The sequence below is a fragment of the Cherax quadricarinatus genome, chromosome 80 (assembly GCF_038502225.1).
Source record: "Cherax quadricarinatus isolate ZL_2023a chromosome 80, ASM3850222v1, whole genome shotgun sequence".
In the NCBI taxonomy this organism is placed as follows: domain Eukaryota; kingdom Metazoa; phylum Arthropoda; class Malacostraca; order Decapoda; family Parastacidae; genus Cherax; species Cherax quadricarinatus.
Genome location: NC_091371.1, coordinates 4,644,140 through 4,659,856, shown reverse-complemented (window position 1 = coordinate 4,659,856; position 15,717 = coordinate 4,644,140). Strand labels below are relative to the sequence as shown.

At 38.0% G+C, this 15,717-nt stretch overlaps 1 protein-coding gene across 4 annotated transcripts in view; it reads left to right on the top strand.

Annotated features, from left to right (window-relative positions):
- The first annotated feature begins 379 nt into the window (after positions 1-379).
- Positions 380-15,717, top strand: part of drk (growth factor receptor-bound protein 2 drk) — a 145,960-nt gene continuing 130,622 nt past the window's right edge. For 2 of the 4 annotated variants that reach the window (XM_053796484.2, XM_053796481.2), the window contains exons 1-2: positions 381-567; positions 12,957-13,044. In XM_053796484.2, coding sequence (XP_053652459.1) covers positions 12,967-13,044 — 78 coding nt within the window. In that variant the 5' untranslated portion in view covers positions 381-567; positions 12,957-12,966. Of the gene's footprint in view, positions 568-733; positions 758-11,780; positions 11,885-12,956; positions 13,045-15,717 lie in introns of those variants that run through there. The other 2 variants (XM_053796482.2, XM_053796483.2) reach the window with 2 other exon arrangements.

Here is a 15,717-nt window from a genome sequence, read left to right as displayed (position 1 = left end):
TTCAGTAGCACGATTCAGTTTATATTGTGATATATAGCGTTTTCCATATTGTGACACTTTCTACGGAAGTGATAAACAGTGGTGCCAATCTTTGCTTCTCAACAATTTTGATAACAATATTTGTGTACATATAATATTCTCAGTATTATATTATCTTAGCTTGTACTGGTAATATTCAGTACTACGACTACTATTTTAACAGTCAGTGGAGCTACTATTAACCTACAAGTAAATTGTGGGGATATTTACTGTGATTTTTTTCCTCTTTCAGAATTTTTCTATAGTACAGATATAGTTTACAGATATTGCAGCAAGGCTACAATAGCGAGTGTTGAAGGTGTATTTATAGCTGCAATATCCCCCAAAGGAGTGGTGAGAGAATATAGTGTGTGAGCACCCACGCTGAGGTGAGGTAGCCTCAGATGTGGCAACGGTGTTTAGTAGCAAGTGTAATGGGAGGCAGCGAGACACTCACTCTCGCTTTATTTTAGACCAAATCTCTCTATACACTCAACTTTTTTTTTGACAGAAGAGAGAAAATTCGACGTACCGCATAGGCTGAGAGAGGTAGGTATGGTGTGTGTAGTGTGTGAGGGGGAAGAGTGGCGGGGAGAGCCATAGATGTGGATGTCATGGGCTGGGTGCAGTATGATTCACACACTCGCTCCTTATCACTAGTTTCACTATAGTAAAAGTCAAACTGGAGATCGTGTTCACCTGTGTGGTTGCGAAACTGGTGTGGTGCGTGGGTGTGGGAGTGAGTATTGTGATGAGTAATGAGGGAGAGAACTGGTGGTGGTGTTAGGGGGGGCCAAGTTTGTTTTGGTCAGAGGGTTGATGGGTTGTTTTATTACTTACACACTCACCTCTCATAAACCTCATTTATATACTGCAATTTATTTCTGTGAATACGATTGAAAAAGTATCCAAAATTTAATAGCAAGTGGAAAGAACTTCACAATACATGCTATTCAATTTTGGGTGAACTCTTTCAGTTGCATTCACAGAAAAATCTCAACTTCATGAGAGAGCTTAATGTACAGCTATCTTATTTCCAAGAAAATTATACCTATTATTTTCACTTATAAAACAAAATGTTCAGTTGCAATGTCACATAAGTTTATTTAGCTCCTCATAAGTACTGTTATGAAAATTTAGGTGATCTTAATTGGCTTATCCTTGCTTCAAAACAAAATAATAGCCAAAAATTACACAATTGTTACAAAATTAGTTGGCATTTATTTCATACAGTATGGAAATCCCTTGGTTATATAGAACATTTTGAACAGAAAAACCAAAACTGTAATTTAAGTTAATAATAATAATAATAATAATAATATAATAATAATATACTACTAATAATGTTAAGAGAATAAATATTCCAAATTAATTAGTGTTGCAAACATTTGCATGGAAAACCCTATAGTTATGCAAGGTATTTCAGGTAGTTTATAATAATAATAATATAATTATTTACTACATACACAAGGCCTAGCTGACATCAGTGACACATTACTATATAAAAAGCCCTTTGTTATGCTGAGGATTTTGGGCAAATTAGGTCAGTGCCCCAAGATGCGACCAACACCAGTTGACTAACACCCAGGTACCCATTTTAGTGATGGGTGAACATAGACATGGGAATCATGGCAGGGAATCAGAGACCCTTGCCATGTGAAGCGAGAGCTTTAGCCACCAGGCCACCAGAGCCAAGAGTTAAGTTTGTTACTTGAATGTAATGATTATTTTAAGTCACAAAACTATGTATATCAAAGCAGCAAATGTTATTATGATAAGAGGGCAGTGAAAACTGTATTGGCTGTTTAGTTAAAATAATTTTAAGTTAATTTACATAATTTACCCATTCTATAACTAGTTTACTGTAAGTTTAAGCTTAATCTGCCCAAAAGGCATTGCTCAACAGTGGACTTTTTCCATGTATGATAGAAAAATGTATAATATAAATTTATATAATGCCATGGACAACAAACTTTAGAAATGGCAGGTCGACAGAGCCTTTTATACCGACAGCTGGTGTCCCACAAGGTTCTTGTCTCAGTCCAATTCTGTTCAACATTTATGTGAATGACCTTCCTCAACCAGAGTTTAATGATACAATTGTGACACAGTTTGCAGATGATGCTATTCATGTCATCTCATCAACTCCGGTAACAGGAAAATACAAGTATGAGAGAGTTATAGAAAAAATGAATATTGAACTTCGTCGAACATCTAATTGGGAAAAGAAATGGAGAATTACGACTAATCCTGACAAAGTCCTTGTTAGCACGATAGAATGTTTTGCATCAACAATCGAAGATAAAGGGGGTATCTCCATCAGAGGTACACCTGTAACCATTAGAAACCCTAACAAGATTTTGGGATATGAAATAGACAGGCTGCTCCACTCAACATCTCGTGTAACTAAAAAGATCAACATAGCCAAAGCCGGTCTTAGCAGCCTCTTTCGATTCAATCAAACCCCTCAACGTGTCAAAAACATCTGTATAAATGATAATAAGACCTATACTTGAATACCCTTGTGTCCCAATGTCATTAACAACAAAGACCAACTTGCTACGGTTACAACGGGTCCAGAATAGAGCTCTTGCTTCATTACGGATACCAGGAGGAGAGACAGTGTTAAAATGGCAGATTTACACGTACAACAAGATATTACTGCCATAAATGTACGCCTGGACACCCTGAAAAAGAAACAACTCTATACAATGCAAGAACTATACATGCCAGATAGAGAACATCCTGTACAAGTGGTAAATACCACGGATTATATCATCAATACTCCTCCTCACAGGACTCAAAGAATGACTCTCCCACAGAGGGTCGGTCGTTTTATCCATAAAGATGATTACCATCGACCCATGATATTGAGCAACCAGAACCCTTCTATGTGTACTGAGAAAATCATCGCCCCCAATTAGGGAGACATCTTATATAACAATCTAATGTAAAAATTATGCTATTTACTATGGCTGGACACCACCTGTACGAAGCCATTGTCACATAATTCTATAAACTGGCCAGAAAATTATTGCCTTCATTGTCGCATAAATATCCGTTGTGCAATCGCGAGCAAAAAAAAAAAATTGCAACTTGTATAATTACTACCAATTCAGAGTCATGTACTTATATATTTGTTATATCTATGTGACTCTGATGGGTTAGTATTATACCCCTTAACCCTTTGACTGTCGCAACCCCCAATCCTGAGGTGTCTCCTGGTGTCGCAAAATTTAAAAAAAAAAATTATTTTTTCTTATGAAATGATAGAGAATCTTTTCCCGATTGTAATGACACCAAAAAAAACGAAATTTGATGGAAAACTGACTGAATTATGCTCTCGCGAAGTTAGCGACCTCGGCACTGTTTACAAATCGGCGATTTTGCCCACTTTGAGCCCTATTTTCGGCTAATTCCATTGTTCCAATCGCCCAAAGTCATAGCTATTTCTCTAGAACTCCATTTTTTCTATCGATTGAGTACAAGAAACTGCCCATTTACCGATTTCAACTACCTAATAATGTGGTCAGAAATTTACAATTTGGCCAATTTCACGAAAACTAAAAAATATGACAATTTCAAAATAAGGTCCAGAATGAACAATGCAGACATTCATGGCTCTAAAATAACATTTTCTTTGCTCATCAGTCATTTCTCCAGGCCCCTCTGATATTACTCTTGCTTTCTATTTTGAATTTTTATTCAAACAAAAAATAGAAGACTTACTATTATGCAGACTACTGCAATACTGTAATAATTGTATAAATAACATCAACCCATTCATGACTGCATATTAGAATAGCTAGTTGGACATTTATTAGACAATGGCATCATTTGTTTACTTTTGAACATTGGCAAAAATCAAACATTTCCCCCACTTTGAGCTCCATTTCTAGGTTCTTTTTATAGTAAAATCAATCAAAATCACCTCTATTTCTATAATACGTTTTCCATTCTATCAAATGAGACCAAGAAAACGAGAATACAACCATAAATACTATACGAAAATAGACCACAAAGTCGGCATTTTAATTAAAAAAAAACTGTCGGAGTTTTTTTTTTCTCAGTATGCACTGCGTGCTCCAGGATTTTTTTTATATGGTGCACACTGACCACACAGACCCATTCTCTCACATGTGGGCCTACCAGCTTTCTCCTGCTTGATTTGAAGCCGCTTGAATTTGAGTATACGTCAAACACGGTGGTTATTAGGTAAGACACCTGTCGGTATTTTATACCATTTTATTATTCAGTCAAACACGGTACCTCGTAAGACGTATATATACGGCCGCGACAGTCAAAGGGTTAAAGAATATCTTATCATTTCACATACACTTTTTAAATTGCACCAAAGTGGTTGGGCCACTTACCTTTATATCCTACCTCTCTTCCCCCTCCCACCCTTTTCCAATATTTCTATCCTTACCCATCCTTCTTCCTTACCCATCTTACCAAAGCTCTGGTCTGGACAATACAATACTGGGGATAACCATGAGTATGAATATTGAGATATGGATAAAGAAGCTGCATTAGACATATTATACTTTCTTATTTGGGCATTCAGCGAACACTAAAGTGTTAACTCATTTCTGTATAAACAATGTATCATGTTGAAATAAGCTTCCATTTGTATATTTGAAGCAGTTGGCAAGCAAGGAATGTTTTGCCTCTTTTGGTAGATAAGTATGTACAAATTTTTGGAACTTTCATTTGCTTGGAGTTTCTCTACTGAGTCACACACATTGAATGGATACATATTTGGGTTTTGTATTGTCTACTATTTCTCTTACAGCACTCCAAGAAGAGTTTGAGCACTGGGTCAACATTTAGTATCCTGTATGTTCAATATGTGCAGTAGTACATGTGGATGTTTTGTGTGTTGAATAAATTTAGTCTTGATAGTAGGGGGGAGGGTGCTATTTTGAACTATATTTAATTTAAAAGTTTAATGTGATTAACCGTTGTAAATCCCATACACATGTACCATAACTTAGGTAAGGATAGTTTAGAGAGTAGAACTGAGCGAGTGATATTGTTTGGGGTACTTTACTACATTAACATATTTTTAGAGGAATGATATATTTTGGATGTTAGTGTTGAGTTTTACAGTTTGGTTTCAAGGTGTATACTAAAGAATTTTCCTATAATCTTGTCTATCAGTTGTGTATTATGTCTTTTATGTTCAACTAAATGATTTTAGCTTTATTCTAAACAAAATGTATTAGCTGTATTAGCTGTGAATTTGTTGGCTGTCATTCAATTAATGTCATTATGAGTTCATAATAATACAAGATATCAATGATAATGTAATAAAGGTTAGAGTTAATCAGTAAATTAAAAATTTTGGGCAGGATAACAGAAAGACAGGGGATATGTATTCATGATTTAAATAATGATTTATCAGTATTGTATAATATGGAAACTTGAATGTAAATAAATTTGTTTTAGAAATTACATAAAATACATGATGGGATCATTTAAGAACTCAATAAACTGTATGCTAGTTTTAGCTTTGATTTGAATATATTATGTTTCAGTTTTTCCAATTGATATCATAAGTTATTCCACATTTTTGTCTCTTAAATTTGCATAGAATTTTTGTAGATGTTGCAACAAAAACTAGAGATATAAAAGAGGAATTTATTTCTTGTGTGATGGCTGTGTGTTCTTAGGTCAGCATCAGCATTACAGTGCAATGTTCTAAAGATTTGAGGTGAATGACAGAATGCATGATTGACATGCATATGTATAGCATGTGTGTATATTGTACGTTCATGCATACATGTATGCTTGCACGCATGCTGACCCACCTACACCCAACCTGAAGAAATGAATGAACGAAAAAGTAGCGCTTTAGAAGGGATTGGAATATCAGTAGTGGCTCAGTTGGTAGTGACCTGTCACTTCTCTCACATTAAGGGACCAGGGGAGTGTACACCAGGGGACATGCCAGGTAGTACACCACCAGTGGTACTAATGAAACACAAAGCGAGACAAAACATCCCACTTGGTAATTCCTGCTTCATATTTGTAAATATACAGGGTTTGAAATCAAATAAAAATGACATAATTATGTCAGTGGGCTCCTGACAGAAGCAAATGCCATATTCAGAGCATTTACAGAAACACATACAAGGGATGTTTTGGATGGAGAGATAAAGATTGAAAACTACAACATATATAGATGTGATAGAATCAATAGGTCACAGGGAGGAGTAGAATCAATGTAAAGGATACTTTGTTGCACAGAAGTGTTGAATTCTACGAATGATATACAGTAGTAGAAATTCTAGGCATTAAAGTTGAAAATAGGAATTTGGTAATTATCCTAGTATACAAACCACCACCACCATCAGCAACTGCTGAGGAATTCACAGATCAGTTAAGTAAGATAGATAGCTATCTGGATAGGCTAGAAAGTCCTACACCAAATATTTTACTCCTTGGAGATTTTAATCTCCCTCATGTAAAATGGAAGATGGCACAACATAATGTTATACCAGAAATATCCCCGGGAAGCACCCTGGCTCAACAGGTACATACCAGGGAAATACAGTGGACCCCGGTTCATGATATTAATCCATTCCTGAGAGCTCATCGTAAACCAAAATTATCGGAAAGCGAATCAATTTTCCCCATAAGAAATAATGGAAATCAAATTAATCTGTGCAAGACACCCAAAAGTATGAAAAAAAAAACTTTTACCACATAAAATAATAATTACAATAACAATAATAACATTAGAATAATCACAATAGAATAATTGACACTTACCTTTAATGAAGATCTGGTGATGATTGATGGGATGGGAGGAGGGGAGAGTGTCGAAGTTTTTAATGTTTAGAAGGGGAATCCCCCTCCATTAGGACTTGAGGTAGCAAGTCCTTTTCCGGGGTTACTTCCCTTCTTCTTTTAATGCCACTAGGACCAGCTTGAGAGTCGCTGGACTTTTGTCGCACAACATATCTGTCCATAGAGGCCTGTACCTCTCGTTCCTTTATGACTTTCCTAAAGTAGTTCACAACATTGTCAGTGTATAGGTTGCCAACACGGCTTGCAGTAGCTGTGTCAGGGTGATTTTCATCAAAAAAAGGTTTGCACTTCAAGCCACTTTGCACACATTTCCTTAATCTTTGAAGTAGGCAACTTCGTCAATTTCTCTCTCCCCTCCTCCGAAGCAGTTTCCTCAGGTCTGGCCTCTTGCTGTTGAAGATGATCTAGCAGCTCATCAGTGGTTAGTTCGTCATTGTCCTCCTCCACCAACTCTTCCACATCCTCCCCACTAACCTCCAACCCCAAGGACTCCCCCAATGCCACAATGGATTCCTCAACTGGCATAGGATTCCCAGGGTTAGCCTTAAACCCTTCAAAATCCCTTTTGTCTACACATTCTGGCCAGTTTCTTCCAAGCAGAGTTCAAGGTCCTCTTAGTCACTCCCAAGCCTTACCTATAAGGTTTACACAATTGAGGATATTAAAGTGATCCTGCCAAAACTCCTTTAGAGTCAATAGAGTATCTGTGGTCACTTCAAAGCACCTTTCAAACATAGCTTTTGTGTACAGTTTCTTGAAGTTGGAAATGACCTGCTGGTCCATGGGCTGCAGGAGAGGGGTGGTATTAGGAGGCAAAAACTTGACCTTAATGAAGCTCATATCCCCAGAAAATTGCTCTGCCAAGTCTGAAGGATGACCAGGAGCATTGTCTAATACCAGGAGGCACTTAAGGTCCAATTTCTTTTCCATTAGGTAATTTTCACATTGGGGGCAAATGCATGGTGTAACCAGTCATAGAAAAAGTCCCTAGTGACCCATGCCTTACTGTTTGCCCTCCACAGCACACACAAATTAGCCTTGAGGACATTGTTTTGCCTTAACTCTCTGGGAGTTTCAGAGTGATACACCAATAAAGGCTTCACTTTGCAATCACCACTAGCATTAGCACACATCAGAAGAGTAAGCCTGTCTTTCATAGGCTTATGTCCTGGGAGTGCCTTTTCCTCCTGAGTAATGTAGGTCCTGCTTGGCAATTTCTCCCAAAACAGGCCTGTTTCGTCGCAATTAAACACTTGTTCAGGTTTCAGTTCTTCACTGTCTTTGTACTCCTTGAATTCCTTCACATATTTTTCAGCTACTTTTTGGTCCGAACTGGCAGCCTCACCATGCCTTAAATATCTCAAACCAACCTTTGCTGGCCTTAAATTCACTCACATCACCACTGGTTACAGGCATTTTTCTAATTAAATCGTCATGCAACTTCCTTGCCTTTTCACATATGATCGCTTGAGAGCTGCTGTCTCCTGCTATCTGTTTTTCGTTTATCCACACCAATAACAGTCTCTCAACATCGTTTATCACTTGTGATCTCTGTTTCCAAAACAAACTTCCACCTTTTGCAAAAACAGCTTCCTTGATTGCCATTTTGTTGGCCAAGATAGTAGTGATGGTTGATTGGGGTTTGGTATACAACCTGGCCAGCTCCGAGACACGCACTCCACTTTCGTACTTAGTAATTATCTTTCTTCATTTCCATAGTAATTTTCACCCTTTTTACCACAGGGTTGGCACTAGAAGCTTTCTTGGGGCCCATGGTGACTTATTTTGCAGCTACAAGCACTAAATACAGTGATAATATGAGATGTACCAAATGTATGCTTAGATGCGACCACACTGGCTGGCTTGTAAACACTGGCACCCATGGGGCAGCTGAGGCCACGCGTGGGACGCGTCCCAGACGAATCACGTAAGGCGAGGCAAAATTTTTGCTTTCAAATGCTTAACGTAGGGCGATGCGTTCGTAAGGCGGGGGTCCACTGTACTAGAAATAAGCCACTTTGTCTGACTTTTTTGGGTTATCCTAAGTTCTCTACACATATGCTGCTGTGTGTGATAATCTATGTAGAGAAAATAGCTTTTTTGTTTGTTTTATGGTGCAGTATGAGTGTATATCACAGTTAGCCTTGTGCTATACTCCGTTTTCTCTAATATAAGCCCCCAAGACAGGGATAGGAGAATGGTACTTGTATCCCATAACCTCTTCATACTTCCGTCAAACTGCTCAGTATTATGCCAAATATTATTCATTCTGGAGTATTTAACATGTTTTTATGTTATTTATATTGTTTATTATGTCATATTAGATCAGTTGTGATAAGCAAATAAGTCGTAGTGTTAATATTAGCATAATAATAAAGCATATTCCCCTGCATCATGAGACAGCTCGTAGTAACCGACAGTGGCTTCAAAGCCACCTTATCTTTAATGAACAGTGTACTGTGTAGGTGCTTTACACGAGAAGCATTTCTTTTATTCGTCGGAACCATGGCTAGGGCTAAAAGTAAGCAGGTTATAACAATAAATGGAGAAAAAGAAATTGGAATGACTTATGCAGCAAGTAGTGCCACTAAACAGTACCAGCAGGTTGGTGTGGCGACCCTGGAAATTTGAAATTATGCTAGCCAAAATTAGTGCCGAATAACTGATGGAACCGGATGTCTGATTGCCGGATTTGTGATGGGGGCCCTGTAGTAAGATAGAAAAAGTTAGCATATGCGAGATTTTTACAAAGTAGAAGTGATGCAAGGAGGGAGGGGTATATGGAATGAAAAAGAGAGGTTAAAAGAGTGGCGAAACAGTCTAAAAAGAGCAAATGAGAGAGTGGGTGAGATGTTATCAACAAATTTTGTTAAAAATAAGAAAAAGTTTTGGAGTGAGATTAGTAAGTTGAGAAAGCCTAGGGAAAGAATGTATTTGTTAGTTAAAAATAAGAGAGGAGAGTTATTAAATGGAGAGTTAAAGGCATGAGGAAGATGGAGAGAATATTTTGAGGAATTGTTAAATGTTGATGAAGATAGGGAAGCTGTGATTTCATGTGTAGGTTAAGGAGGAATAACATCTTATAGAAGTTAGAAAGAACCAGTTGTGAGTGTGGGAGAAGTGTGTGGGGCAGTGAGTAGAATGAAAAGGGGTAAAGCAGCTGGGATTGATGGGATAAAGATAGAAATGTTAAAAGCAGGTGGGGGTATAATATTGGAATGGTTAGTGTTTTTATTTAATAAATGTATGGAAGAGGGTAAGGTGCCCAGGGACTGGCAGAGAGCATGCATAGTTCCTTTGTATAAAGGCAAAGGGGGCAAAAGAGAATGTAAAGATTATAGGGGAATAAGTCTGTTGAGTATACCTGGTAAAGTGTATTGTAGTTATTATTGATAGAATTAAGAGTAAGACGGAGAGCAGGATAGCAGATGAACAAGGTTGTGTTAGGAAGGGTAGGGGGTGTGTAGACTTAAGTGTTTGCAGTGAAACATATAGGTAAACAATATTTAGATAAGGGTAAAAAGGTTTTTGGGGCATTCATGGATTTGGAAAAGGCGTATGATAGGGTGGCAGTGTGGCAGATGTTGCAAATGTATGGAATAGGAGGTAGGTTATTGAAAGCTGTGAAAAGTTTTTACGAGGATAGTGAGACTCAGGTTAGAGTATATAGGCAAGAGGGAGATTATTTCCCAATAAAAGTAGGTCTTAGACAGGAATATGTGATGTCACCATGGTTGTTCAATACGTTTATAGATGGAGTTGTAAGAGAAGTGAATGCTTGGGTTAAAAGATAAAGAATCCAACAGAAAGTGGGAGTTGTCACAGTTGCTCTTTGTTGATGACATTGCTTTTGGGAGATTCTGAAGAGAAGTTGCAAAGGTTGGCTGATGAGTTTGGTAGGGTATGTAAAAGAAGGAAATTAAAAGTGGATATAGGAAAAAGTAAGGTGATGAGGATAACAAACTTAGGTAACAAAAGATTGGATATCAGATTAAGGGAGACAGTATGGAGAAGGTGAATGTGTTCAGATATTTGGGAGTGGCCATGTCAGCAGGTGTGTCTCTGAAGGATGAGGTGAATCATAGAATTGATGAGGGGGGGAAAAAGGTGAGTGGTGCACTGAGGAGTCTGTGGAGACAATGAACTTTATCTATGAAAGCAGAGAGAGGAATGTATGAAAGTATAGTTATACCAACGGTCTTGTATGGGTGTGAGGCATGGGTTGTGAATGTTGCAACAAGGAGAAGGCTGGAGGCAGTGGGGATGTCATGTCTGAGGGCAATGTGTGGTGTGAATATAATGCAGAGAATCCGTAGTTTGCAAATTAGGAGGAATGTGGGATTATCAAAACTATTTTCCAGAGGGGTGAGGAAGGGTTATTTAGGTGGTTTGGAGATAGAGAGGATGGAACGAAATAGAATGACTTAGTGAGTTTATAAATCCGTAGTGGAGGGAAGGTGGGGTAGAGGTCGGCCTAGGAAAGGTTGGAGGGAGGGGGTAAAGGAGGTTTTGTGTGCGAGGGGCTTGGACTTCCAGCAGGTGTTAATGAGCATGTTAGATAGGAGCGAATGGAGACAAATGGTTTTTAGGGCTTGACGTGCTGTTGGATGTAAGCAAGGTAACATTTACGAAGGAATTCAGGGAAACTGGCAGCCCAGACTTGATTCCTGGAGATGGGAAGTAATGCCAGCACTCTGAAGGAAGGGTGTTAATGTTGCAGTTTTATAACTGCAGTGTAAGCATGCCTCTGGCAAGACAGTGATGGAGTGAATGATGATGAAAGTTTTTCTTTTTTGGCCACCCAGCCTTGGCAGGAAACAGCTGATGTGGTGATTAAAAAAAAAATCTTCATCTCCCTTTGCCATAACTTTGGGTACTGGTGGTTCATGGAACTTAAATAGACAGTAAAACATTGTGGAAAATGAAAAACTGTACTTTCTTCTAAGGCTTCTGTGAACCACAGTGTCTGCCACCTCTTGTGTGCTGTCCATCACCAAGCTGTTGTGAGTGGTGCTTGGTGCCTGCACTGTGAATCAGCAAATGTTCACAGGTATGCATGCTTACAGGAGAATGTAAACAATTTACAAATTGGGTAAAGAGTGATCTAAGAGTCTGTTACAGGTTTTAGAGGTTATTAGAGATTGGGTCTTCATTATTATTTTTTATTAACATATCGGCTGATTCCCCCCAAGGCAGGGTGGCCCGAAAAATTCATATTAGCATTTATGGAATTCTACACACAAAGCAGACTTTTATTTTTTTAATGTTATATTGTATTTTTGTTTTATTCCCATTTTTTGGGAATAAATTAATTAAATGATCAAATCTGTTTTTGTATATGTTGCTGAGCTGCATTTTGTTCACCGGTATATCTGTCCCCTGTACTAATTCACTACAGAAAAGTAATGCACCTTTCTTTAAGTATACAGAGGATTGAGATTCTGCCACTCTGCTCTGAATGTCCTTTGTGAGTTATGCTTCAAATTAATGTTAGATTTTTTGTATCGATACAGTACTGCTTTAGATATGTAATATTTTTTTTCCTGACAAATTCAGTAATCTAACTATTCATGCTTGTTTTTCTTTTTCTTCCCCAAGTTATATTTTGTAAAATACAGTATAACTTCCAGTGGGACTAATTGCTTGCTCTTTCCAAGTGACATTAAATCCTTTGTGAAAAGAATTTCTTTTTCGCTAGTGAATACCTGTACAATACTTGATGTATTATTGGTGTGCTGCCTCCTCCAAGTCGCTTCTCTAATGTACTGATGCACGAAAAATTTGTCATTACATTAAGAGATGTGAGTGACCATATGTTTGCCATGCCAGCCTGTTAGGTGCTAAGTCTTGTTTTTCCATACTGTAATGGAAATACCTGATTAAAATTATTTTAGTATCTTCAATGCCAAAAGTTGTCTTTATCATGCATTTTCTTTTAAAACCTGTCCCTGGGGATCTCTCTGCAAGTGATGTATACCAGGAGAAACTCATAGATAGTAAACTCAGGCTGTAACACTACAAGTTACATACATAATTTTAAAGTAATATTTTTTTTTTTATATATTCATTGTGCTGAGATTTTGAAGGAACTCTTAAGTAATGTATATACATGTCATCCACAGATTTTTCAGCATGGAAGCAGTAGCGAAACATGATTTTAATGCCACAGCTGAGGATGAGCTCAGTTTTAGGAAAGGGCAAATTTTAAAGGTAAGCACTCTATGAATAATGGTTCATTACTCTAGTCATGCATTTTTTTTTTTTTTTTTTTTTAACACCAGCTGTCTTCCATTATTCATGCATAATTGAAGTGACCCTCTGAACTGCAACATCACCCTCCCTTCAGAGTGCAGACACTGCACACTTTTTCTCCTCCAGGAATCTAGTTTGGCTAACTTGGTTTCCTTGAATTTTTAGATGTTACTCTGTTCATACTCTAACAGTGTGTAAAATCATAAAAAGAAGCCACTTTTCTCCACGGATGTTCAAACCCTGGCACTCAAAACCACCTTTACCCTTTCTAGGGTCTACCCTACACCTCCTTTCCTATAGTTATACACCCTCTTGGTCATCATACAGCTCCATCTTCTCCATCTTTGAATTATGCTTTTGATAACCTCTACACTATTTTCTAACTTATATGCTCAGAATTCTTTTCATAATATACACATTACACATTATTTTCACAGATGATATCTCCACCGCATCTGGCAGCTACCTCACTGTGACATTTAAAGCCCATGTCTTGCACCCTTATAAAAGTGTTAGTACCACTGTAGTCTTGTACATTACCCTATTATACCTCTATAGATAAACTTTTTAACACAGATGGCTCGACACACCACCTGCTTTTTCCTCTCGTCTATTCTGTTCTTCATCTTGTCTTTCATGGACCCATCTGTCAAAATGACCACTCCCAAATATCTAAATATCTTCAGCTCTGTACTCTCTCCCTCCAATCTGATATCCAGCTTAAGGAGCTGAAAAAGCAGGATTCAGTTTTAAATGTAGTATGTGACTAAATGATTGAGGCTTCAACACCACATGTAAAGTGCATGTTCCTAATATGATAAACTAATGTATATTTCACTAGGAGCTGATTGTATGTTTAGCTTAGGAGATTTGAAGTTGAATCTTTTTTCCTTTCTGAGTGTTAGGTTTTCTTCCCTGTTGTAAACTAAAATTGTTGAACAAGGTGTGAGTGTATACAGTGGAACCTCAAAAATAGAACGTATCACATATCGAACATTTCGAAAATAGGACCATTTTTTCGGACAAACCGTGTCCCTATTATCGAACGCGCCCCTATTTTCGGACCGCCGGGTACGGGACATGTCCGCGGGCCCGCTCTGTCTGCGTCCCTGCGTAGGCGCCGTGAGCAGTCTAGCTTTGTTTAAACTTGAGTGAACACTAACCTGCGCTCTCATTCACACATTTTACGATTATTTCGTTGTGTTTAGTGCTTGTGGGATTGAAATAAGCTGCTGTGGGCCCAAAGAAACTTGCTAGTGGTACCCCTGTGGTAAAGAAAGTGAGAAACACCATAGATGTGAAGAAGGAAATAATACAGAAGTATGAGAGTGGTGTGAGACTTGTTGAGCTTGCCAGGATGTATGGGAAAAACAAGTCGACCATCGGTTCTATCCTGTCAAAGAAAGAACAAATCAAGGAAGCTGATGTTGCGAAAGGTGTTAATATGCTAACCAAAAAAGGACCACAAATAGTTGAAGAGGTTGAGAAGTTGTTGCTGGTGTGGATCAAGGATAAAGAGATTGCAGGTGATAGTGTTTCAGAGACAATTATTTGTGAAAAGGCAAGGAAGTTGCATGCCGATCTGGTACAGAAAACTCCTGGAACCAGTGCTGATAGTGAATTTAAAGCCAGCAGAGGCTGGTTTGACAGATTTAAGAAGTGTAGTGGCATACACAATGTTGTAAGACATGGTGAGGCAACTAGTTCAGACAAATGGGCGGCTGAGAAGTTTGTACAGGAGTTTAAGGGGTACATAGACAGTGAAGAATTCAAACCTGAACAAATGGACAAGCCATCTTTGCAACAAGTTCAGTGGCAGAACCATGTCCCATTTTAGGGAAATGTTAAAGAGGTGCCAGAAACAGAGGACTGTGGACAGTTATTTTGTGAGACAGGGGTCCAGTGACTCTCAAGCTGGTCCTAGTGGCATTAAAAGACAGAGAAGGGAAGTAACCCCAGAGAGGGCTTTTCCTGAAGTCCTCATGGAGGGGGATTCTCCTTCCAAACACTAACCCCAACTCCCTCTCTCCTCCTCCCTATGTTCCAGATGCCATCACCAATCTTCAATAAAGGTAAGTAAAAATGTTATTTTATATGTATTACTATACATAATTAAAAACTATAGTACACCTACCATCCGACTTACGACCTGCTCGACTTAGGACCACTCGACTTACGACCGTGTTTTTTATGCCAAATTTCTGGGAAATAAACAACTATTTGTGTTGTTCACAGTGTTTATCCTAAACCTTACAGTATAAAATACAGTACTAACAGCATAAAAAGTAAAGTAAAACATGAAATACCAAAATAAAACAATAAAATAAAGTCATTACAAAAATGTTTTGTTGATATTCAGTAGTAAAGTTCGACTTACGACCATTTTGACTTATGACCGGTTTCTCGGAACCGAACTCGGTCGTAAGTCGGATGGTAGGTGTATTTGTTGTATGTAAAACTGTAATTAATCTCTATAAAATGTATTTTTTGTGTGAATATTTTTGGGTTTCTAGAACGGATTAATTGTAATTCCATTATTTCTTATGGGAAATATTGCTTCGAATTTCAGACTTTTCAAATTTAGAACTAGCTCCTGGAACGGATTAAGTTCGATTTTTGAGGTTCCACTGT